This window comes from Erinaceus europaeus, chromosome 21, assembly GCF_950295315.1.
Source record: "Erinaceus europaeus chromosome 21, mEriEur2.1, whole genome shotgun sequence".
NCBI lineage: Eukaryota > Metazoa > Chordata > Mammalia > Eulipotyphla > Erinaceidae > Erinaceus > Erinaceus europaeus.
Window position 1 is genome coordinate 28,558,625 of NC_080182.1, and position 25,479 is coordinate 28,584,103.

The following is a 25,479-nucleotide window of genomic DNA, read 5'->3' on the forward strand; positions in this document are numbered from 1 at the left end:
TGTCTTCCCCTCCTCTCTCCATTTCTCTGTCCTAGCCAACAATGACGACATCTACAACAACAATAAAAACAACAAGGGCAACAAAAGGGAAATAAATAAATAAATATTTTTTGAAAATTTAAAAAAGCAGGAAGAGGAGGAGGAGAAGAAATGGTGGTAGTGGCAGCGGCAGCAGCGAGGGTGTTACAGTTTCTGACAGTGATCAGACGGAAAGGTTAAGTGGAGCCACGATTTAGAAGAGCCAACAACTGAACTGAGTGTTGGAGATGGCCTAGAACAGTCCAAGAGAGCTGGCTTCTCTAGCAGCAGGAGGATTTCAGTAAGGGCCCAGGGCCACCTGGATTTAACCAGACAGCCAGTATAATCCATGGAGGCCTGGGAAGAGGAAGCCGGCCCTCCATCTTTCTGCTTGCCTCAGCTCTGCTGACAGCTGCCACCTGCCAGACAATGCCCCCAGCACTGTGGGCTGAGACAGCTCTCATTCAGACCTCATCCCTAAAGACTCAGGATCCGGACCACTTGAAACTTGATAATTAAATGAACTTGTAAGCCACAGAGAAGAAGTAAGAGTGAAAATAGTCTCAAGCTTAGATCTGCATTTGAAAAGACAAGTGATAATAATAATAATAATAATAATAATAAAAATAGCAGGTGCTGGGGCTCACATGGAGTGGCTCCAGCCAGGAAGGTAAGCTTACCGGTTCCCCCTCACTAGCTCGAGGGCTCAATGATATAGACAAGAGACACCAGGGAGAATTCTGGTACGAACACTCTATTTATTCAGGGGTGGGCTTGGGTATATATAGAAAATTAAACAAAGAACATTTTTCAAATATGTCAGAAATTACAGCTTTCTTAAAGGTCAGCTTGCCCCTATGGTAGGGGGCTGGTGTGACAGGAATTGATGCAGATACATAAAGGTCAAGATAATTAGTCTCCTGATGCAGGCATTTAATTACCCAGAGGCTTTTGAGAGGAGAATAGGGTTAAACCGGTTAAGGTGAGACAGAGAGAAGATAAACAAGGCTTGATGTAAATTAGGGACATCAAAAGGCACTGTTAGGAGTGTGTGATAAGGTGTGTTCTCCTTTGTGATCAGAAGGTGAGGTGAACTTTGAGTAAATGAACCTTAAAGCAGGCAGCCATGAGGCCTGCTGCTAGCAGGGAGAAACTGTGAGATTTCTGTGAGGTTTGAGCATCTAACAAGGGGAAACTGAGTCTAGGAGACTTTTCCCTCTTGGCGCATCTCTGTATGGAGAGAGGCTAACAAGTGGGGAGTCTTTCCAGACCTCCATCCAAGGATGGGGGGAGTTTTCCCTAAGCTCCACCAAGCTTTCACATAGTCCCACAAGCAGGCATGGGCTGGATAGCATAATGGTTCTGCAAAGAGACTCTCATGCCTGAAGCTCCAAAGTCCCAGGTTCAATCCTCCCACACCACCATAAGCCAGAGCTGAGCAGTGCTCTGGTTAAAAAATAATAATAAATTAAAATTTTAAATTAAAATAAATAAATAACCAATGGAAGGGGGGAAGGAGGCAACATCATTGCATCAGTAAACAGCATCCTAAAAAACAAGGAGAAAGTGCCACAAAGCAATTCAGGACTGATGGGAATTAACATTTTGAGGTGGGAACAATTAGAAGGAGCCTGGAGATGAGCAGGGGTCAGACGGACTTGGCCTAAGCGTTAACCACAAGGGTGGTGAGAGACCAAGTCTGCCCTAGAAACAGCTCACTCTGGTGATTTCTTTTATTTCTTTTTATTTTTTTAATGCCTCTTCAAAATAGAACACGGCCACTCAATTTTGATCTTAGATTATCTCCCACTTTTCTTCCTCTTTTTTTGTAATTTCTTTATTGGGGGATTAATGTTTTACAGTCGACAGTAAATACAATAGTTTGTACATGCAGAATATTTCTCAGGTTTCCACATAACAATACAACCCCCACTAGGTCCTCTGTCATCCTGTCCCAGGACCTGTATTCCCCCCACACACACCCCCCAGAGTCTTTTACTCTGGTGCAATACACACTCATTCTAGTTATTAAAGAACAACTGGATGTCCTGGGGGCTGGGTGGTGGCGCCCCCAGTTAAGGGCACACATCACCATGCGCAAAGACCAGGGTTCAAGCCCCTGGTCCCCACCTGCAGGGGGTCCGCTTCATGAGTGGTGAAGCAGGGCTACAGGTGTCTCCCAGTCTCTTCCCCTCTCTACTTCCCCCTCCCCTCTCAATTTCTCTCTGTCCTGTGAAATAAAAATAAGACAGGGGGGGAAAGAGCTGCCAGAAGTAGATTCACAGTGCAGGCACTGAGTCCAGCAATAACCTTGGTGGGAGAGAGAGAGAGGGAGAGAGAGGGAGAGGGAGAGAGAGAAGGAAGGGAGGGAAGGAAGGAAGGGAGGGAAGGAGGGAGGGAGGGAGGAAGGAAGGAAGGAAGGAAGGAAGATGAAAAATAAAAATAAAATAACTATAAATTCTAAAGAGACTTGCAAACATCCCAAGTGCAAGATCACAGTTGTCCCCACAGGAGACAAGGAGCATGGGGAGAACCAGGGAGAAGAAATGATAAAGGATTCACTGCTAGAGACCAGGCAGTGGCGCACCTGGTTAAACACACACATCACAATGCACACAGACCCTGGTTCGAGCCCCCGGTCCCCACCTGCAGCAGAGATGTCTCACGCATGGTGAAGCAGGGATGCAGGTGTCTCCCTGTCACTTCCTCTATCTACCACTCCCCTCTCAATTTCTGCCTCTATCCAATAATACATAAAGATAAGAAAATATGTTTTTTTATGGACCTACACTATGATCCTGCAATTCCTCTCCTGGGGATATATCCTAAGGAACTCAACACATCCATCCAAAAAGATCTGTGTACACATATGTTCTTGGCAGCACAATTTGTAATAGCCAAAACCTGGAAGCAACCCAGGTGTCCAACAACAGATGAGTGGCTGAGCAAGTTGTGGTCTATATACAATGGAATACTACTCAGCTGTAAAAAATGGTGACTTCACCATTTTCAGCCGATCTTGGATGGACCTTGAAAAATTCATGTTAAGTGAAATAAGTCAGAAACAGAAGGCTGAATATGGGATGATCTCACTCTGAGGCAGAAGTTGAAAAAGTGGAGTCGGGCTGTAGCGCAGCGGGTTAAGCGCAGGTGGCACAAAGCACAAGGACCGGCATAAGGATCCCGGTTCGAACCCCGGCTCCCCACCTGCAGGGGAGTCGCTTCACGGGCGGTGAAGCAGGTCTGCAGGTGTCTATCTTTCTCTCCTCCTCTCTGTCTTCCCCTCCTCTCTCCATTTCTCTCTGTCCTATCCAACAACGACAACAACAATAATAACTACAACAATAAAACAACAAGGGCAACAAAAGGGAATAAACAAACAAAATAAATATTAAAAAAAAAAAGAAGTTGAAAAACAAGATCATAAAAAAAAAAGTAGAACCTGAACTGGAATTGGCGTATTGCACCAAAGTAAAAGACTCTGGGGTAGGGGTGGATGGGTGGGGAGAATACAGGTCCAAAAAGGATGACAGAGGACCTAGTGGGGGTTGTATTGTTATATGGGAAACTGGGGAATGTTATGCATGTACAAATTATTGTATTTACTGTTGAATGTAAAACATTAATTCCCCAATAAAGAAATTTAAAAAATAAAAATTAAAAATATGTATGTTTTTTAATTAATTTATTTATTTCCTTTTGTTGCTCTTGTTGCTTTATTGCTGTAATTATTACTGTTGTCATTGTTGGGTAGGACAGAGAGAAATGGAGAGAGGAGGGGAAGACAGAGAGGGGGAGAGAAAGACAGACACCTGCAGACCTGCTTCACTGCCCGTGAAGCGACTCCCCTGCAGGTGGGGAGCCGGGGGACTCTAATCGGCATCCTCACGCCGGTCCTTGTGCTTTGCACCATGCGCACTTAACCCGCTGTGCTACCGCCCAACTCCCTAATAATTGCTTTTTTAAAACAAAAAAACTTAAAAATAAGAATAAATAAGTAAAAAGAAGAGATGAAGTCTAGAGCCCAGTCCTGGAGGAGGCAGGAAGGAAAGGGGGTCGTTTATAGGCCAGATTCAGACTGCTGTTCAGCCTTCTGGTGAAGCTTCAGTGGTTAAAATAACCCCCGGCCCTCATCCTGAGAACTAAATAAAATGCTGAGGGAAGAGAGAACACATAGGAGCTGCCCCACGGCGCAGGACCCTGGAAGCCCAGTGTGTGCTCAGAGAGGGTGACATCCAAAGAGTGTCTGCCCAGGGCCAGGGGACAGGGATCACGGGTCTGAAACAATAAATGTGGCAGGTTGCCAGAGCAGCGGGGTGCTGGAGAAGATGGAGAGGGAGGCTGCAGGCCTGAGGCTGCTCAAACACGATGAACTCAGCGCCAGAGCCGGGGTCCCCACCACCATCCCGGAGTCTTCCCTCTCCCCCCGCACATCTCTCTGCTCCTGCCACTCTGAATGAGTCACACGTGAGACTGAAGGAGAGCTGTTTTAGAACGCATGTATTAAGTAAATCATTATGTGGTCTTGTCCCTAAACCTGAAACATAACTCAGTCAAGTGGATGACGCGTCTCTCGTAAAAAATTAAACCACGCAGGGCCAGGCGGTGGCGCACTTGGTTAAGCGCACACACTGCAGTGCACGAGGACACATGTTCAAGCCCCCTGTCTGGCCCCTCCCTGCAGGGGGAAAGCTTCACAAGAAGTGAAGCAGGGTTGCAGGGGTCTCTCTGTCTCTTTCCCTCTCTATCTCCCACTCCTCTCAATTTGTCTCTATCTAATAATAAATAATGGATATATTTTTTTAAATGAACTATATAAGGACTGGGTGGTGGCGTACCTGGTTGAGTGCTGGCTGTCTCTATCCAGTAAATAAAGATGATAAAAAAGCTTTAGGTGAAACTATGTCATCTTTTCAAAAATATTTTTTAAAAAAAGCCTTCAGGGAGTTGGGCGGTAGCACAGCGGGTTAAGTGCACAAAGCATAAGGACAAAGTGGCACAAAGCATAAGGACCAGCGTAGGGATCCCAGTTCAAGCCCCCGGCTCCCCACCTGCAGGGGAGTCGCTTCACAGGCGGTGAAGCAGGTCTGCAGGTGTCTGTCTTTCTCTCCCCCTCTCTGTCTTCCCCTTCTCTCTCCCTTTCTTTCTGTCCTATCCAACGGCAGCAACAACAACAATAATAATAATAACCACAACAATGTTAAAACAACAAGGGCAACAAGATGGGAAAAACTGGTCTCCAGGAGCAGTGGATTCGTGGTGCAGGCACCGAGCCCCGGCAATAAGCCTGGAGGCAAAAAAAGAAAGAAAGAGAGAAAGAAAGAAAGAAAGAAAGAAAGAAAGAAAGAAAGAAAGATGAAAGAGCCTTCAGTGATTTTTCTCTGAGGCAGCTGCCCTCAATTAAAAAAAAAAAAAAAAACTACTCACAGAATCAGCCCCTCAGTCAAGGCCTGAACACACCCAATCCTGTCTGATCTCGGAAGAAGCCCTTATCTCTCAAGCTGCAGTGTAGACCACGACTTTCGCAATACAGTGTGAGGAACTCAAGGAGTGAATGAATGAATGAATGAATGAATGAATGAATGAATGAATGAATGAATGGAGCCAACAAAGGTTGGGAAGCTGAGATGGATGACAGGGAGGGTCCTCACAGTCACCTGTTGGGCTCTTTGCCCTTTCTTTACATCAAGCTTTCTCAGAGCCTTATTCACTTCTCAGAACAACCCTATCTGATAGCTACATATTAGGCAGAGACAAATAGCGCAGTGGCTTATGCAGCAGACTTTCCTGCCTGAGGCACCAGAGGTCCAGGTTCAATCCCTGGTTTGACCACAGCTGACAGTGGAGCAGTGCTCTGGTAAACAAATAAATATCTCCATTTTACAGAGAAGGAAATTAACAGTAGGACCGGGTGATGGCACATCTGTTTGAGCACAATAGTACTAAGCACAAGGGCCCGAGCAAGGATCCAGGCTTGAGCCTTGGTTCCCCACCTACAGGTGAAGCAGGTCTGCAGGTGTCTCTCTCCCTTTCTACCTCTCCCTTTCTCTTTCCCCTCCTCTCTCCATTTCTCTCTGTCCTATCCAATAAAATGGAAAAAATGGCCACCAGGAGCTCTGGATTTGTAGTGCTGAAAGGCAGAAAAAAAAAAAAGAGAGAGAGAGATTAACATCTGCCTGCGTTATTCTAGACCCTAGGACAGCATCTGACACACAGTGGGAACCCAGAGAACAAATATTCAAGAGCAGAGAGAAAAGCCCCAGAGGAGTAATGTAACTGGCAGGGACACACGGGGCCAGGGCTGGGAGCTGGTTGAGGCCTATGAGTTGGGCCGTCAGCCCTCCATGTCTGTCTCTCCACGTTGCTCCCCACTGCTAAGAGGAAGGCTGAGACCAAGGCCTGCTCTACGGAACTGCAAGAACTGATGAAATTTTCAGAAACACCTGTTGTCAAGCAACCCAACGCTCCCTTGCCCCCAGTCTCCCGGCAGGGGCCTCCCTGGAGCTTAGAGGCCTGTGGTGACTGCCCACCTGGGTCTAAGCTACTTCCTCCTACTGCCCTGAAGTCATATCTGAGCGACAGAAGAGCCTTCTACCCCGTCTCCTCTCACCTAAGAATCTCCATGTCACCTTCTGGTCCTCAGCTGCATCAAGCAAGAAACTAAAACAAAGGGTGGCAGGCCACCAGGGGAGTGTGACACAAGTTACCAGTGCACAGCCAGTGTGAGTGCACTAGACACGCAAGGCCAGGGTGTGAGTCTGCCTCCCTGCTGAAGTCACCTAATGAAATGGCATTCCCATTCCCGGCCCTGGAGACAAGCCTGAAAAAGCCCTGTGTATATCTTTTTTTTAATTTTTTATTATCTTTATTTATTAGATAGAGACAACCAGAAATTGAGAGGGAAGAGGGGAGGGAGAGAGGGAGAGAAGCAGAGAGACAACTGCAGCCCTGTTTCACCACTCACGAAGCTCTCCCTCTGCAGGTGGAGACCGGGGCTTGAACCCAGGTCCTCGTGCATTATAACATGTGCACTCAACCAGGTGCACCACCACCCGCCACCTATACCAAATTTTGTTGTAAACTGAGTAATTTCAGAAGCAGAAGAACACTTGTTGTCTAAATAAATAAATCATGTGATTAAGTCCTTTTGCAAAAGAAACGTTTTTTTTTGGGGGGGGGGGTCAGGCGGTAGCGCAGCAGGTTAAGCGCATGTGGCACAAAGCACAAGGACCGGCGTGAGGATGCTGATTAGAGCCCCCGGCTCCCCACCTGCAGGGGAGTCACTTCACAGGCGGTGAAGCAGGTCTGCAGGTGTCTGTCTTTCTCTCCCCCTCTCTGTCTTCCCCTCCTCTCTCCATTTCTCTCTGTCCTACCCAACAACAACATCAATAACAACAATAACTATAGCAATAAAACAAGGGCAACAAAATAGAGAATAAATAAATAAATATTTTTAAAAAGAAATCTTTTTTTAAAATAAGAAAAAAAAAGTCATCGTCCTAATTTTGTGTCTGAAATTTATCTGTATGGGTTTAGATTCTGACACTGGGGCTAAGCAGCTGTGTGATTTGGGGCAAGTGGCTGCTCTTATCAATCAGTGTTCGTGACATCTTCATGGTCGGGGTGGCGTGGTGAGACGAGGCGTGGGAAAGGCGAAGCCCACACCTAAACAGGAGGTCTGGGGAGCCAGCATCGCCGTAGCAGACGGCAAAGAAACAGAAAGTAATGTTCCACCTACTGTTTAGAATATACGCCACCTATTACCTGGATCCCTGTGGAATAAAATTAAAAATAAAACATGGATATAAAGTCGTATTACAAAGTTAACCAGAAGACATACCTGGTTAAGCACACACACTATAATGCGCAAGGACCCAGGTTCAAAGCCCTGGTCCCCACCTGCAGGGGGAAAGCTTCACAAGTGGTGAAGCAGGGATGCAGGGGTCTCTCTGTCTCTCTCCCCCTCTATCTTCCCCTTCCCTCTCAATTTCTCTGTCTCTATCCAATAATAAATAAATTAAATTTAAAAAGTTGACCAGATAAAAATATATATCATGCAGCTGGGAGGATAGCTCAACCAGTAGAGCACTGGACTTTCATGCCTGAGGTCCCTGGTTCGATCCCCCAGCACTGCATGTACCAGTGATGCTCTGACTGTGTGCTTTCTCTCTTTCTCTCTCCTTCACGTGAAACTCTCTCATATGTAGTCAATAAAACTCTAAATATATTTATATATGAACAGTAAAAACAGAGGTATGTCAGGACACAGTGTTCTAGCTGGAAGGGATGGGAAAAGAGAGAGGAGAGAGATAGCTCCTTGCTTCTGGTCCTAGCTCTGGCATTCAGTATCTGAGCACCCTTGAACAATTTCCCCGCCTCAGACCAGCACTGACTCTCTAACCCATGTGGCCTTCCAGTGCCAAATGCCCCAAAGCACTGGGACACAGAAAGTACGTGAACAATGAAATTCTATGGAACCTGTGTGCTTGTGTTAGTCCTACCGCAGGACAGACAGATGGACTACCCAACAGAGCAGACACGCTGGAGCTTCCTTCACGACTGGCATAGTCTTCCGGAGTCACTCGTAAGCACCAACCCACCCTGACCAGCACTCCTGGAATTTCCCTTTGTCATGACAAGCTTCGCAGAGAGGGGCGGAAGCTGGTGTCCTGGACCGTGTGCCGACCTGCTGCCGTCACTGCCCTTCTCCCGCCCGCTGGGCTGAGCCAAGCCCTCTCTGACTCAGATCTCTCAAGACTCCATTCACATCTCGTTTCACCCACGAAGTCCTCCCTCCCTGCTCTGGCCCACATCTGTCTCTCATCCTCCCAGACTTCTGTAGTACTACGCTGCCGGAGCGAAAGCCCGGTGATATTTGCAGAGCTCAGAGCGGCGACTGGGCACAGTGCCGCGTGAGAGGCTCACCAGGGACGGCGGAAACGGTCCTCCCGTGGCATCACCACACCCGCTGCCCTTGGATCTTAAACACAGGGCACGTGCCCATCACCAGGAGGAGCTGTGAAAACGTAAATTCCCATTCCACGGGGTGTAGAGTGACGCCCCGTAACCTGTAGTTCAAAGGGCTCTCGGGCGACGCCAATGTGGGGGCCACCAAGTGGACAGAAAGGTCTTAGCAGGCAGGCACTTTGTCTCGGTCTTCTTAGCTCATGGGTTCTGTACACGTGGGGGACCCAGACACCTGTGGGCACAGAGGGGGACCCAGACACCTGGCCCGTAGGTGCACAGAGACGGGGTCCCCCAGACACCTGGCCTGTAGGTACACAGAGGGGGTCCCCTGACACCTGTGGGCACATTCTCTTTGCTGTCCCTAGACAATAGAAGCTATCGCCTGAGCTTCTGGGCTGTAGGAACTTTCAGGTTCAACAAGGGGCCAGAATAGGGTGAAAAGCTCATTTGGTCACTGGGACCAGAACTACTGGGAACAGAGACAGAGGAGAAACTGAGAGAAAGTTTACCTCTTCTGCAAGTGTGTGATACACAAGGAAAAAATATCAGATTAGCTTTTAGAATAAGGACATTCATTCCTTGTTCAAGTACACTGTTGTTTGTTTGGTCATAACTGAGGCTTCACCACTCTGAGCTGACTTTCAAGTAGAAAGACAGAGAGAGGAGGAGGAAGAGGAGGAGGAGGAGGAGGAAGAAGAGGGAAAGAGAAAGACCACAGCCTCCAAGACTCCCCCCAGTCAGCTTGGTCCAGACTCAAACCCGAGTCCTGCCCTCAGTGAAGCAAGCACCTTCCTAGGTGAGCTACCTTGCCACCCCTCAGGTGCAATTTATAAAATATTTCATTTATTTATTGTTTGTTTAAATATTTATTTATTTATTCCCTTCTGTTGCCCTTCTTGTTTTTCATTCTTGCTATAGCTGTTGTTGTTATTGATGTCGTTGTTGTTGGAGAGGACAGAGAGAAATGGAGAGAGGAGGGGAAGACAGAGAGGGGGAGAGAAAGACAGACACCTGCAGACCTGCTTCACCGCCCGTGAAGCGACTCCCCTGCAGGTGGGGAGCTGGGGGCTTGAACCGGGATCCTTACGCCGGTCCTTGCGCTTTGCACCACATGTGCTTAACCTGCTGTGCTATCGCCCGACTCCCTGTTTGTTTGTTTTTAATTAAAGAGAAATACAGACACACAGAGAGCGATGCCAGTGTCAGGGGATTGAACCTAGGACCTCAGAGCCTCAGGCAGGAAAGCTTTTTGCATAATCACTATGCTGTCTCCCCAGCCACCTTGAGTGCAATCTTTTCTTTTCTTTCCCCTAAATTGCAGTCCAAAATACAGTAGAAACTTCAGTGAAGACCTTAAAGAGAAAGAAGGCTTATATGCCTAGACCTCTAACAGATCCCTCTCTCCACCACCACTGGTCGCTTCCAACAGGAACGTTACCATAGGCCCTCTCGTGGGCCTCTCTGGATACTGTTTACTAACAATACATATGATATATAAGTTTGAGTTGTTTTTTTTCCAGTGGAGCAGATACATTTCTCAAAGGTCCAGTAGTGTGTAATTAATCTTAAGATTCCAGGCAATGAGTAGAAGCGTATTTCAATTAAGAGAAGAGAGAAAGAGAACCCTCCAATTTTCCCATCAGCCTGATCCGTGGTAAGGTCCCTCATTTCCATCGCCTGCAATTATTCTGATAGAAATTCAAGGAAGTCTACTGTGTATTCTGGCTACCCAGAGGGGATGCCTATTTTAAGCCTTTCTTTCAAAATCCCAAATTATTTAAATGTTTCTTAAAAGCCCCCTTATATCCACATTCTATAATTTAAGTGGAACAAAATGCCCGCTTTCTTAAAGCTCTTTCATGAGCAAGAGAGAGAGCGAGAGAGAGACCATAGGACTGTTAAGCTCTGTGATGTGGTGGTTCCAGGGGTTGAACCTGGGGGCTCTGAGCAGGCAGGCAGGCAGGAGAGTCCGGTGTGTTACAGTCCCAAGCCTGGAAGCAACGGCCTTAAATTCCATTAGAAGGATGAACCCTAGTTTCCTGTTTCAACACCAGAGAAATCCCACTGGGCACAGGTGGCACCTGCTCGTTGCCTCTCTGTGGAACCAACACACGAGGCAAGTTCAGGAAACACCAGCCTTCAGAGGGAAGAAAAAATCAAGACCTTTTCAAGTCACCGCGCACCTGCTCCTTGACTCCGAGAGATTTTATTTTTTAATAAAACCACTTATCAATATTTAACTGGGATGATTCTGATTCAGACACATGAGAAGGAGACACGCAGTAGTTCTAAGAATTGCAGCTGAGAACAGAAACACAGAAGCCAAGAACTGCTGCCTGACACTAGACTCGGGCTGGGCTCATGAGCTTAATCCATCTACGTTATTGCTTCAGAGAAGAAAATCAGACAACAGCTGGGAGTCGGGCAGTAGCGCAGCAGGTTAAGTGCACGTGGTGTCAAGTGTAAGGACTGGCTCAAGGATCCCGGTTTGAGACCCTGGCTCCCCGCCTGCAGAGGAGTCGCTTCACAGGCGGTGAGGCAGGTCTGCAGGTGTCTATCTTTCTCTCCCCCCTCTGTCTTCCCCATCTCTCTCCATTTCTCTCTGTCCTATCCAACAACAACGACATTAACAGCAACAGCTACAGCAACAATGAAAAACAACTAGGGCAACAGAAGGGAGTAAATAAATAAATAAACAAATATAAAAAAATAAAAAAGAAAAGAAAAAGAAAATCAGACAAGAGCTGTAAATCAGCTATTAGTAAAGTAGCTTAGAGGTGCTGAGTGTTGGCGCACCTGGTTGAGCACACATTACAGTGCACAAGGACCTGGGTTCAAGTCCCCAGTCCCCACCAGCAAGGGGGAAGCTTCACAAGTGGTGACTCAGGGCTTCAGGTGTCTCTCTGTCTCTCTCCCTCTACATCTCTCTCTTCCCTCTTGATTTCTGGCTGTCTCTATACAATAAATAAATAAATAAATTTTAAAAGGAGGGGCAGGTGGTGGTACATCTGTTGAGCGCACGTGTTATAGTGTACAAGGACCCAGGTTCAAGCCCCAGTCCCCACCGGCAGGGGGAAAGCTTTGCAAGTGGTGAAGCTAGGTTGCAGGTATCTTCCTGTCTCTCTCCCTATCTCCCCTTCCTCTCAATTTCTGGCTGTCTCTACCAAGCAATAAAGATATTTAAATAATTATTATTATAAAAAGAAAGTAGCTTATATGAGTCCCATCAGAAGCCTCATCTCCAGGGCAAGGGGCAAATTCTCTGGCTCCTGCCAGGCCATCTTCCCCCAGAATAAGACCTTCCAAGGACAGCTTCCAGTCTGCAGGCACACAGAGGCAGTAAGAACCACACAGAAATTTACAGCAGCTTCATCGGACCCATACAGAGGAGTAGCTTCCTGCCTTCTCACTGGTAAACAGGCCCAAACAGAGAGGGTGTGCCGGGACAAGGTGCAGAAGAGGGGGGGGGGGTCAGACTGTTGCAGAGAAACAGGAAGCCTCAATACCATCCTCCCCCAGCCCTCCCCACCTTCTCCCGGCCTCTCTTCCACACTCATCTTTTGTCAAGCTTTCACCAACAACTCTGGCTCTCGCTAATAATCGCTCTATCTATTGAACGCCTGGAACACTCTCTCATCTAATAACTCTCCGTTCTGTTTTGTTCCATTGTGTCTCCCCAATCTGAGTTGTCTGCAAGGCCCCTACACTGCCTGGTTCCCCAGAGGGGGACCAGGACCCACATGGAGAAGGGGATAATAGCGTGAGGGCTCTAAAGCACAGTGGTGTTCAAGTAGTAAGGTCCTCTGATCCCTGGCTCTGCTGATGACAAAAGGTGCACCTGTCCTTTCTCTTTCATTAATAAATAAATCTTGGGAGCTGGGCAGTGGCATACCTGGTAGAACACATCCAGTGGTGCAGGGTCTGAAGATAACAGACGCTTGAGAAAGCTCAGTTGACCTCCCCCCAATAAGATCTGAACTGAGGGGGGCGTGCAGTGCGTTGAGTGGCACCACCACACCTTCAGCAAAGCTCTCCTCCCACCCCGGTCTCCCCCTACCCCACAAGGCTTCCTGCACAGTTTCTGCTGTATATTATCCTGAGGAGGAAACAATAATAAAAAAAACAAACACCAAGAACACCTGCCACCCCACCAACTGTTCAGGGTGGTAGTGGTATGGGGTCACCCTCCAGAAGGCATGCCCGTCCCCCCCACACTCACCACTGGCTCTCCCTTCCCCCCCCCCCCCAGTGAGGAATCAATGAAGATGGAACAGCAGTGGAGCAGCCAAGAGACACAGCAGACTGAGGGCTGTGAGCTCCCCTGGGGTGCACCCTCTTTGGCCCAGTCTCCAGCCTCAGCCTGTGTGGGAGGGGGCCCCCTTCCAAATGCCTCAAGGAAAGCAGCCCAGGTTCCCTGCCCCTCCCTTTCCTCAAGCCCTGACCCATCACAGCCGGGGGGGGGGGGGGGGGGGGGGGGGGTAGCTTCCCCCTCCAGGAAAAGAATCCTTCTCCATTGATTTGTCTTAAATGGACCTCATTCATAATTTACCGCTGGGAGAACGTCTCCCCAGAGCCATCACTATGCGGACGTGGAAAAACACCACATATGACATACACCCGATACATGGATGGATGGATGGATGGATGGATGGATGGATGGATGGATAGTTAGATATCTCCTTCCACTCCCTGGAGGCAGGTCTTTTTGTTTGTGTCCTTCTAATGATGTGGAATGGAGTGCCTCTGTCTTCCTGTTCCAGGGGGAAAGCCCCCATCACTTCTACCTCCCCCAAACACACACATTTTAAGGACGAAGGCAGAGAGAGCCCCTCCCTGCCAAGTATCTTGTCATCCTCCACCAGACCCCTGGAATGAGCCAGAAACATCTGGGCCCCCACATCTGGACGAGACCAGTCTGCTGGGTGCAGGTGGAAGCCCCCTCCCTCCCCACTCAAGCCCAAACTTCCCTCCGCCTAGCCTCTCTGCCTTCGTCCTTAATTGTCCCTCGGAGACCTGAGGCCACCTAGAGCCACCTGCACCTAAGCTCGGAGGGGTCCAAGCTGCAAAGTCTGTCCCTCCTGTCCCTCCTGTCCAGACTCCTGCAGCAAACTCTCTTCTGCATCCAGGGGACAAAGATAACCCAGGACAGGTCCCTTTGGCTTCATGGTTCCAAAGGGGTGGGGGCCTCTCCCACCACCTCCACACCTTCTGCCACCGGGTAGCTAAGCCCAGCCCTCCTTGGTGGGGTTCTGAGCAACCTCCCAGACAGCTGGGTCTCTCCTATGCACCCCTTCCAGGTTCCCTGCTGCCCCCAGCCCCCCCCAAGTTTCTAGTGACTGTTGCAGACCCCTAGTTCCCAGTGCAGCCCCCAATACCCCAGAAGCTGCTTGAGGCCTTCCTCTATCAACAACGCCCCTTCAGCCGCCTCGCATGGTCCAACAGGTCCCTACAGCTCCCACACACCCAGTCTCCGCAGCCCCCCACAGCTCTGGACACCTACAGCCTCCAGCAACCCACTGGACGCTGCCCCTCTAGACCCGCAGCTCTCCTCCAGACCCCCCTGGAACCCGGACTCCACACCCCACTGAACACCGCAGCACCCCCAAACCCCTGAACACTGCAGCCCCCAATCCTCTGAGCCCACAGCCCGCCCACCCCGTGAACCCCGCTGCCCCCGTCTACCTGAACCCCTCAGACAACCCCCTGCACCCCACACCTCTGCCTCCCAGCCCCCCTGCACCCCACACCTCTGCCCCCCAGCCCCCCTGCACCCCACACCTCGGCCCCCCAGCCCCCCTGCACCCCGCCCCTCTGCACCCCGCACCCTGGTCCCCCACATCCCAGTCCCCCAGCCCCGCAACCCCACCCCCAGTCCCCTGCACCTTGGCCCCCGGCCCCGCCTGCACCCCGGTCCCATTTGCACCGCGCACCCCGGTCCCCCTTGCACCCCGGGCCCTACCAGTCGGTGTGAGGCTCGTCCACCACCAGCAGCAGCTTGGCGCGGCGGGCGGGGGTCGCGGGGCCCGCGGGGGCGTCCACCAGCCCGGCGGAGGCGGCCGTCTGCTTCACGGCCTGGGACAGCGAGCTGAAGAAGCCGGGCGCGGCCGCGGGGGGCGCGGGGGCCGCGGGGGCCGGGGGCCGCTGCAGGTCGCCCAGGTAGCCGTTGGGCAGGTTGGCCACGAAGCTGCTGTCCGACAGCCGGCGCCGCAGGAAGTTCATCATGGGGCTGGGTGCGGGGCCGGGTGCGGGTGCGGATGCGGGTGCGGGGTCGGGTGCGAGGCTGGGTACCGGGCCGGGTGCGGGGCCGGGTGCGGGGCCGGGTGCGGAACCAGGTGCGGGTGCGGGGTCGGGTGCGGGGCCGGGTACCGGGCCCGCGGCGGGTCCTGCAGGCCGGGCGGCGGGAGCCGGGGGCCGAGCACAGCAGAGCTGCGCGCTGAGGGAGCACTGGGCCTGCGGGCGGGGCGGGGCGGGGCGGGGCGGGGCGCGGTGCTCCTCCCCCATTGCGGGGTCCGCCTCAGGGTCTGGGGGAGCCGCCTCTGCACCGCCTGTCTGCAGACTGGGAATGAAGGGAGGAGGCGCCCGCTGCACCCCACGCCGAGCACCCTGGGGTCTGCGGACCTGGGTGCAGGGAGGCGCCCTCTGCACCCCACGCCGTGCACCCCGGGGTCTGCGGACCTGGGTGCAGGGAGGCGCCCTCTGCACCCCACGCCGTGCACCCCGGGGTCTGCGGACCTGGGTGCAGGGAGGCGCCCTCTGCACCCCACGCCGTGCACGCTGGGGTCTGCGGACCTTGGGGGAGAGCGCTCTCTGCAACTGTGAGCCTCGGAGTCTCGGGGGAAGAGCACCCTCTGCACCATCCCCCCCCTCCCCGTGCACTTCGGGGTCTGGGGACTTGGGGGTTAGGGAGCCGGCCCTCTGCACTCCATAGTGCTCCTTGAGGTCAGCGGACTGGGTGGATGGGGGGGGGCGATCCAGCCCTCTGAACAACCCCAACCCCAACCTCGAGGTCTAGGGACTTAAGGGAGGAAGGGGAGGAGCCGCCCTCTGCAAACACACCGGGCTCCCCCCCCCCCACCTGTGCCTTGGACCTGGGGACTAGAGTGGAGGTAGCCCGCCCACTGCACCTCCCCATCTGGGTGCGTGTCGGAGCAGTAGGGTCGGGGAGGGGGAGGAGCCGTGAGCCTTGCAGGGGGGGCTGAAGAGGGAGGGCAGGGGGCCGACCCTCTTGTACCCTCTTCTCCCCCGCCCTGAGCCTGAGGTCTGGGGCTTGGGGTGGGGGAAGCCGGCCAGCGGAACCTCACCCCACTGGACTTGAGGGGGAGGAGAGAGAGGGGAGGAGCCGCCCTCTGCACCTTCCCGCAAGCACCTGGGGTCTGAGTATCTGGGGTGCGAAGGAAGGGGCCGTCCCTCTGAGCCCCCTCTGCACCTCGGGGTCTAAGGACTGGGGGGGACGCGGCCCTTTAAGCCCACCGTGAGCTTCAAGGTGTGGGGACTTGTAGGTGGGGGAGGAGGCGCCCTCTACACCCCCACCCCCGCCTCAGGGTATGAGGGTCTAGGGGTCCAGGTGTGGGGTTGCAGTCCCTGAGCCCCCTGAACTCAGCTCAGAGCTGGAGCGAGAGATGGAGCCCAGAGTCAGCTGGGCCTGGGGGAGAGGGGAGCCAGGAACCCTGACACCCAGGCAAAAGAAAGCGCCCCACACCCACCCACCCAGGAGCAGGAGCGCCTTCCTTTTGCAAAGTAAGGAGAGAAGTGTGGCCTCCCCAGGCCCCAGGCAAAGGAGGGGTGGGCCGCCACACACACACACACACACACACACACAGACACCAGTAAAATCAGAAACTCCACTCTCCATACACCACCACCACCAGTGCTGGGAGAGAAAGCACACAGTGGCTTCACCTGGGGGACAGGACATGGCCTCTGCCGCCTCCTCAGAAGGTGTTGTGAGGGGGGGCTTTATTTGGTGGGAAGAGGAGAGTTTCTGCACAGCCTTCCCCCCCCCCAGCTAAAGCCCCTCCTGTTTTGACAGATGCTGTGTTCACCATCCAGTGAGTGTCCAAGGCCCACATCTCCTGCAGGGGGAAGCTTTGCCTTTTTGCTTTTAGAAGTAAAACCAAAAATTTTAAAGAGAGAGACAGACAGAGAGACACCTGCAACAGACTGCTTCACCACTTGCAAAGCTTTGCCCCTGCAGATGGGGACTGGGGCTCAAACCTGGGTCCTTGCTCACTGTAACATGTGCACTCAACCAGCTGCATCACACCAGCCACCACCCCCCCCCCGCCTTCTCCCCTCTGTCTCCATCAAAAATAAGTAATTTTAAAATTATTTTAATTATTACTTATTTTTTAAGTATGTTACGAAATTTTAAGATCACAATGCATTCCCACCTGCCACCAAAAAAAAAAAAAATTAAAAGACAAAAGATCTTTCTTGGGACCTGCTCTTTCCAGTTCATTCACTGGCCCACTATGCTTCCTCCGTGAAGCCAGCACTGATTCCTTCCTCTCCGCCTCCCCTTCCTCAGTCTCGGTGTGTGGCCTGGACGCCTGCTTTCACCTCTCAAGAGCTGATCCTTGGCATCTGTGTCCGGTAAGGTAGGACACTGCAGACGCTGAAGCCTGGCCATCGTGGGTGACACATGAGCTTGTCCAAATCAGCCCTCTCACCCCTGCAGCTGCTCTGAGGAGGTGCATAGCCCGTCACTTAATAAACAGAGATTTAAAAACAACTAACCAAATGCTCCCGCAAAGCTGAGATGCTGAAGAGACTATGGCATCCGCCTCAAGCGTCTGGACCCTGTGAGGGTCTGAGCAGGGGTGGCTGGCCTCCTCTTCTTGTCTGAACTGCTTCCTGGGCCCTGCTGATTTGGCTGAGTGGGACAGCGAGGGGGCTGTCGCTGATACTGGCAGGCGATTCAGGCCTCCCACATCCCGGCTGGCACCCAGCTGGAACCTGGAGACCAACCCCCCCAGCTCAGAGCCAGGGGTGAGGGGTCTCTCTCCAGCTGGTCTTTCTCCAGCCCGGGCCCCTCCCCCTGCACCTGCTGACAGGGAGAGTGGGAGGGGGCAGGGGCCTTGCTGTCTGGGGTTCATGCTCTGTGGACACTGGAGCAGGAAGCAGAGGACAGACACAGGGACAGTTAGCCACCCCGCCATAAACAGGTGGCTTAGAAGCACTCAGGAAGGAGGGACTCCTCCTGCCTGTGTTCTGGGGAGTAAGGAGGGCTTCTCAGAGAAGTAGAGGTGGTGGGGGCCACACCTCTTCCGGGATGCCACCCCTGAATCCTCCAGGATGGGGTATGTGTTTCCTTGCTTAGACTTGGCTTCATGAATCATCCCTGATAAAATGTGATTATTTCACATAAGCTAGAGAGTCATCTGGGGGTGGGGTGGGGAATCAGAGCATCTCTCTGGGACCGTCAGCACCAGGGATCAAGCCAGGAAGCACGCAAGCCTTATACTCTCAGAGGTGAACTGTTTCTCCAGCCTCCAGTTCATGTGCACTTTGGTTTTATTTTTTTTAATAGTCATTTATTTGATAGGACAGAGAGAAAAAAAAACTGAGAAGGGAAGGGAGATAGAAAGGGAAAGAGAGAAAGGAAAAGAGAGAGAGACACCTTCAGCCCTGCTTCACCACCATGAAGTTTCCCCTCTGCAGATGGGGACAGAGGTCTCAAACCTAGGTCCTGGAATGTTGTAATGCACGCATTCGACCACGTGTGCCACCACCTGGCCCCCCTTCTTGTGCCCTTTGGAACAGAAGACTAAGTCATTCATGACTAGACTTCCTTTAACATTGTTTTCTGGGTGGCCGAGTTATTGTTTGAAATCTCACCAACTCCTTCTGACCACGAAACCGTCGACTGTGTATGGTACTGAAAAACCAGCCAGTTAGCAGATGTGTGGGGTCTCTGGTGTGTGGCCACTAGGGGTGGGAGGGGAGCTTCCAGAGTGAAGAAAGGCCAGCTCCTGCCCTTGAGAGACAAGGCCACACGTGACCGCAGAACCACTAACAGTAGCGCCCTCTGAGGGACTGGAAAGAGGACCAGGCAGTGAGTGCTAGAGTTCCCAGAGGCAGGGTCCTGGAGACAGCCCACCCAGAAGAGTACATGCCTTGCTGTGCACAAGGTCCTGGGGTGACATGGGAGCACCACGGACAGCACCAGGGGGTCGGGGGGGGTGCTGGGGTCTCTTCTCTGTGTGTGTCTCCCTCTGTCCTCTTCTTCTCTCTTCAACTCTCTTTAGAATGTTGAAATATATGGAAAGTTCAGCCTGGGAGCTCACACAGCTCACAGTGCACGTGCTGAGCTGAGTCACTCTCTTTAAAAGATTTCTAAATAGTTTTATTTATTTATTATTGGATAGAGACAGAGATAAATTGAGAGGAGAGGAGGAGAGAAAGAGGGAGAGAGACAGAGACACCTGCAGCCCTGCTTCACCACTCGTGAAGCTTCCCTCCTGCAGGTGAGTACCAGGGGCTTGAACCCGGGTCCTGGTGCATTGTAATGTGTGTGCTTAACCAGGTGCACCACTGCCTGGCCCCTGTCTGAGTTCACCCTCCAGTGCTGCATCTGAAAAAGAAAGAGGCCAAGGGAAGAAGAGATCTCTGGGCAGAGAAGCAGGCTTCACAGGGGTGGGTGCACCCAAGCTTCGTAAAGCGGGTGGGACGTGGGTACCTAGGAGGAGGCGGGGGCGTGCAGCCAAAAATGAGGGTGAACAAGAACCAAGTCGGGAGCTGAGTTAGCACCAGTCTGAGTGCAGGGCTCTGTTCTCTGAGCCTTAGAAAGAAGCCCAGCCTGTCCCGTATACACGCCGCCTCTTTGCGTTGCGTCTAAGTGCTGCCTCTCCGCTTTCTCTTTTGCTTTTTTTTTCTTCTTTTAATATTTTATTTATTTGGGAGAGAGGGAGGGAAGAAGGGAGACACTCGAGAAAAAGAGAGATACCAGAGCCCTGCTTATGATGGTATTGGGGATTGAACCTGGGACCTCAGAATCTCAAGAATGAAAATCTTTTTCAGACCCATTATGCTACCTCTGCCCAGACTGTTGGGGCTGGGCCTGGGCCTGGATCTGGACAATGGCTGTTGTTACCTTCACACCTGTCTTGTCCCCCCACACACACCCCCAGGGGATGGTGACTGTGTCCTCCCCTGTCCCATCACTACAGAGACCAGCAGCCTCCCTGACTTGGCGTCCCCCCCCCCCCCAAGGTAGCCACATGCCTCCACTCAGGGCCCAGGAGCACCTCCCCCCCATGCACCCCCAGATGCAGCTCCTGCTGGCAGGACCACTATCGGCTGCTTCAGTGTCCTTGACTGTGAAAGGTAGGCGGTCCTGATCAAAACCATCTTGGAGAACTTGGAGGCCAGAGAAGATGAAGCAGAGACGCGAAGCCCTGGGCACAGGCTGTCTACAGAGATTCTGGGACCATGGGCCTCCTGGAGCCGAGCACTCTGGCAGGAGAGGAGCTTACACAGAAGGGACGATTTTAAAGTCCCCAATGGGATGGTCTGGCTCAGCCAGACCCAAGGAAGCAAAGGCACCACCACCCTCTTCAAACACACAGGCCTTCCCCATGACCTCGAGAAAGGCAGGGGAAGCTGAGAGCTCCCCAAGGTGTGGTGTCCTGTCCTCACATTCCCTGGGTGGACCCTCCATCCATGCCCCAGGGGGAGTTGCAAACCTGATGTCACCAAGCTGGGGATGCAGAAGCCCAATGTGAGGGAAAGCATTGAGCAGATGGCTCTAGGGGGAGAGAGAGAGAGGAGATGGAAGAGAGGGAGGAGAGAAGGAGGAGAGGGGAGGAGAGAAGGAGGGGAGGAGAGGAAGAGGAGAGGAGAGGAGAGAAGGAGGAGAGGGGAGGAGAGAAAGAGGAGAGGGGAGGAGAGAAAGAGGAGAGGGGAGGAGAGAAGGAGAGGGGAGGAGAGGAAGAGGAGAGGGGAGGAGAGAAAGAGGAGAGGGGAGGAGAGAAGGAGGAGAGGGGAGGAGAGAAGGAGAGGGGAGGAGAGGAAGAGGAGAGGGGAGGAGAGAAGGAGGAGAGGGGAGGAGAGGAGGAGAGGGGAGGAGAGGAAGAGGAGAGGGGAGGAGAGAAAGAGGAGAGGGGAGGAGAGAAAGAGGAGAGGGGAGGAGAGAAGGAGAGGGGAGGAGAGGAAGAGGAGAGGGGAGGAGAGAAGGAGGAGAGGGGAGGAGAGAAAGAGGAGAGGGGAGGAGAGAAGGAGAGGGGAGGAGAGGAAGAGGAGAGGGGAGGAGAGAAAGAGGAGAGGGGAGGAGAGAAGGAGAGGGGAGGAGAGGAAGAGGAGAGGGGAGGAGAGAAGGAGGAGAGGGGAGGAGAGAAAGAGGAGAGGGGAGGAGAGAAGGAGAGGGGAGGAGAGGAAGAGGAGAGGGGAGGAGAGAAGGAGAGGGGAGGAGAGGAAGAGGAGAGGGGAGGAGAGAAAGAGGAGAGGGGAGGAGAGAAGGAGAGGGGAGGAGAGGAAGAGGAGAGGGGAGGAGAGAAGGAGGAGAGGGGAGGAGAGAAGGAGAGGGGAGGAGAGGAAGAGGAGAGGGGAGGAGAGAAAGAGGAGAGGGGAGGAGAGAAGGAGAGGGGAGGAGAGGAAGAGGAGAGGGGAGGAGAGAAGGAGGAGAGGGGAGGAGAGGAGGAGGAGGGGGAGGAGAGGGGAGGAGAGGAGGAGGAGAGGAGGGGGAGGAGAGGGGAGGAGAGGAGGAGGAGAGGAGGGGGAGGAGAGGGGAGGAGAGGAGGAGGAGAGGGGAGGAGAGGAGGAGGAGGGGGAGGAGAGGAGGAGGAGAGGAGGAGGAGGGGGAGGAGAGGGGAGGAGAGGAGGAGGAGAGGGGAGGAGAGGGGAGGAGAGGAGGAGGAGAGGGGAGGAGAGAAGGAGGAGAGGAGGAGGAGGGGGAGGAGAGGGGAGGAGAAGGGAGGAGGGGGAGGAGGAGAGGGGAGGAGAGGAGGAGAGGGGAGGAGAGGAGGAGAGGGGAAGAGAGAAGGAGGAGAGGAGGAGGAGGGGGAGGAGAGGAGGAGGAGAGGGGGGAGAGAAGGAGGAGAAGGGAGGAGGGGGAGGAGATAAAGGGGAAAAGGGAGGAGAGAGGGGGAGGGAGAGAAGAGAGGGGAGATGGAGAGGGGAGAGAGGCCAGGAGAGAGGGGAAAGAGAGGAAAAGGAGCAGGGGGATAGAGAGAAGGGAGACAGGAGAAAGGAGAAAGAATGAAGAGAGAGGAAAGAGAAGAGAGGAGAGAGGGGGAGGCAGTGGAGAGAGGAGGGAAAGAGGAGTGAGAGGGAGAGAGGCAACCGGCAGCTGGATCTTAACTCTAGCCTGACTTAAGAAGAAGGGGAGACACCTTCTGCACCTCAAAAGAGTTTTTGTCCATACTCCCAGAGGGGGAGAAATGATAGGGAAGATGATCAAAGGGCTCTGAACTTCAACTCCTTCAGGACCCAGAGAGAAAAGAGGAGGACACTCAGAAGTCATCACAGGTGTGGGTGAGACTTGGAAGGGGAGAGAGCAGGACCATAGGAAAAAAAATAGACAGATAGTTATAGAAATAACAGTCAACCCATATCTGCAACCTTAGGAGAACTTCTGTAGCTTCTAATGGAGGAATGGGGATACTGAACTCTGGTGATGGGAATGGTGCAGAATTATATCCCTGTTATAATTTTGTAAATCAATATTCAGTCACTAATACAATTTTTAAATCTTAAACCGGTCTTTGAGCTTTGCACCACCTGCACTTAACCCTCTGTGCTACCGCCTGACTCCCATAAACAGATATTAAAAAAATTTTTTTAATAAATAAATAATGTGGGAGTCGGGCGATAGCTCAGCAGGTTAAGCGCAGGTGGCGCCAAGTGCAAGGACCGGCATAAGGATCCCAGTTCGAGCCCCCGGCTCCCCACCTGCAGGGGAGTCACTTGACAGGCGGTGAAGCAGGTCTGCAGGTGTCTGTCTTTCTCTCCCTTCTCTGTCTCCCCCTCCTCTCTCCATTTCTCTCTCTCCTAGCCAACAATGACATTAATAACAACAACAATAATAACTACAACTACAATAAAAAATGAGGGCAACAAAAAGGAAATAAATAAATAACTGTTTTTTAAAAAAGTAAAAATGTAAATATAATAATGAAAAAAAAGAAGGGGAGAGGGTCCTCTTGTTGAGACCCCCTTTCTATGACCCTGTGTCACGGGGTTGAGCTGCCTGCAGATGGGGTCAGGCAGCCCGGAAAGCTCTAGGAAGCCTGGCAGAGCAGAGGGCGGGGTGGGCTCCTCAAAGCCCACAGACTCCCATCCAGCGCCCTGCCACAGGGTGCAGACATAGGGGAGCTGAGGGAGCACCCCATGAGCAGCCTGCCCCAGGGACACACAGGGAGAAGAGTGGAGCCCACAGGACTCCCATCCCCTGCAGCCTAGACCACAGCCCCCCCCACCCAGCAGCTCAGGCCTGCCGCCTGTTACCATGGCGACAAAGGAAGGCTTCAGGCATCTGCAGGCAGAAGTCAGCCAGCAGCCCTGGGAGTCCCCCAGCTGGGGGTGCATGGGAGGCTGCCCCCCCCCCCAGAAGTGGCTCATGCCCATTCCCAGAGAAGCTCAAGGGACCAGGAGCAGGCTGAGCCTTCTGTACCTCAGAAGACAGCCCCCCCCCCCCACCACAAACACACACCCCTGCAGGGAAGCGCCTTCCAGGTGGGAGGCCCTCAGAGATGCCAGGTGGTGGTGTTTACAGAAAGGGTGGGGGCCCCCTGGGGGCCCCAGACCTGCTCCCTCACTTCCAGATTCACAGCACACCCCGGGGCCTCTCCTCTGCAACCCCCCCCCCCCAACCATGAACAAGACAGTTCTGGGTGGTAGCCTTTCATGAGATGGAATTCACTCTCCCTGCAAAGCGGGCTTGGCCATAACTGACAGGGTGGTTGAGGGAAATGAAATGAGCTCTGGTGTGCACAGCACTGTGTGCACCGCAGTGAGTCTGCTAAACAAAGACACGGAGGGCTGGACGGCGGCACACCTGGTTAAGCGCATATAGTGTGAATTGCAAGAACCAGCACAAGGAAGGATCTGGGTTCGAGCCCCCAGCTCCCCACCTGCAGTGGGGGGATATCTTCACAAGGATGAAGCAGGTCTGCAGGTGTGTCTCTTTCTCTTTCTCTCCCCCTCTCTATCTTGCCTCCTCTCTCAATAAGATGAGAAGAAACAACCGCCAGGAGCAGGGGATTCGTAGTGCCGGCACCGAGCCGCAGTGATAACCCTGGAAGCAAAATAAAAGGGGGGGGCAGAGGCGGGCTCAGAAATGGAGCACAGAATGTGCAAGCCTGGGCCAACCCTAGTGCCACACACAGCAGAACACTACTCCATCTCTCTCTCTCTCTCTCTCTATCTGTAAATACCACACACAGCAGAACACTACTCCATCTCTCTCTCTCTCTCTATCTGTAAATACCACACACAGCAGAACACTACTCCATCTCTCTCTCTCTCTCTCTCTCTCTGTAAATACCACACACAGCAGAACACTACTCCATCTCTCTCTCAGTAAATATATATCATTAAAAATCAAGATAAAGGCAGGAGATAGCATAATGGCTCTGCAAAGAGACTCTCATGCCTGAGGCTCTGAAGTCCCAGGTTCAGTCCCCAGCACTACCTTCAGCCAGAGCTGAGCAGGGCTCTAGTAAAAAAAAATCAAGGAAGAGGGGCTGGCAGCTGCTCACCTAGTAGAGTGCAGATGTGCAGATTTGAACCCTGGGCCACCACAGGGATGGGGGCAGGTCCTGTAGGGGAGAAACCTCAGGAGCAGTGGAATGTTGCTGTGATAACTCTTTCTTCTCTCTCTGTCTCTATTTCTCTCATTTTTTAATTAATTTATTATTGGATAGAGACGGAAATTGAGAGGGGAAAGAGTTAGGGAGAAAAACTGGGCAACACCTGCAGCCCTGCTCCACTGTTTGTGAAGCTTCCCCCACACACTGCATGTGGGGGTCTCTATCCTTCTCTATCTCTCTCTCAGCCTCTAAAGGAAAAGAAAAAAGAAAGAAAAGAAAACAGTACCAAGGCCCAGTGATAACCCTGGTGACAAAAATGAATGAATAAGAGAGAGTTTTTGGCAGGGGGAGAGACAATGAAACATAAATTCTGCTTTGAGATCTTTTTTTATCTTTTTATTTTTATTTATTATTGTATAGAGACAGAAATTAAGAGGGGATGGGGAGGCAGAGAAGGAGAGAGACAGACAGAGAGATACTTGCAGACCTGCTTCACCACTCAGGAAGCTTCCCCACTGCGGGTGGAAGCAGAGGCTTGAACTCGGGTCCTTGTGCCTGTAATGTGTGTGCTTAACCAGGTGTGCCACCACACGGCCCAGATTCTGCTTTGGACAAGGATAGCTATTTGGATCCCCGACTTATGTCTTAGAAGCGGAAAGGCGGTATGGCATATTCTGAAACCATTTTCACTTTGCCTTTCTTCTTCTAAAAATAAAGAAGCCAAGATGGGGGGGGGGGGGAGTCAGGC

The 25,479-nt window shown here is 52.4% G+C and overlaps 1 protein-coding gene across 3 annotated transcripts in view; it reads right to left on the bottom strand.

Moving 5' to 3' along the window:
- The window catches only part of SYN2 (synapsin II), a 131,505-nt gene extending 116,194 nt beyond the window's left edge, over positions 1-15,311 (bottom strand). For all 3 annotated transcript variants that reach the window (XM_060180685.1, XM_060180683.1, XM_060180687.1), the window contains exon 1: positions 14,945-15,311. In XM_060180685.1, coding sequence (XP_060036668.1) covers positions 14,945-15,207 — 263 coding nt within the window. In that variant the 5' untranslated portion in view covers positions 15,208-15,311. The remainder of the gene's footprint in view (positions 1-14,944) is intronic.
- Positions 15,312-25,479: the final 10,168 nt, after the last annotated feature.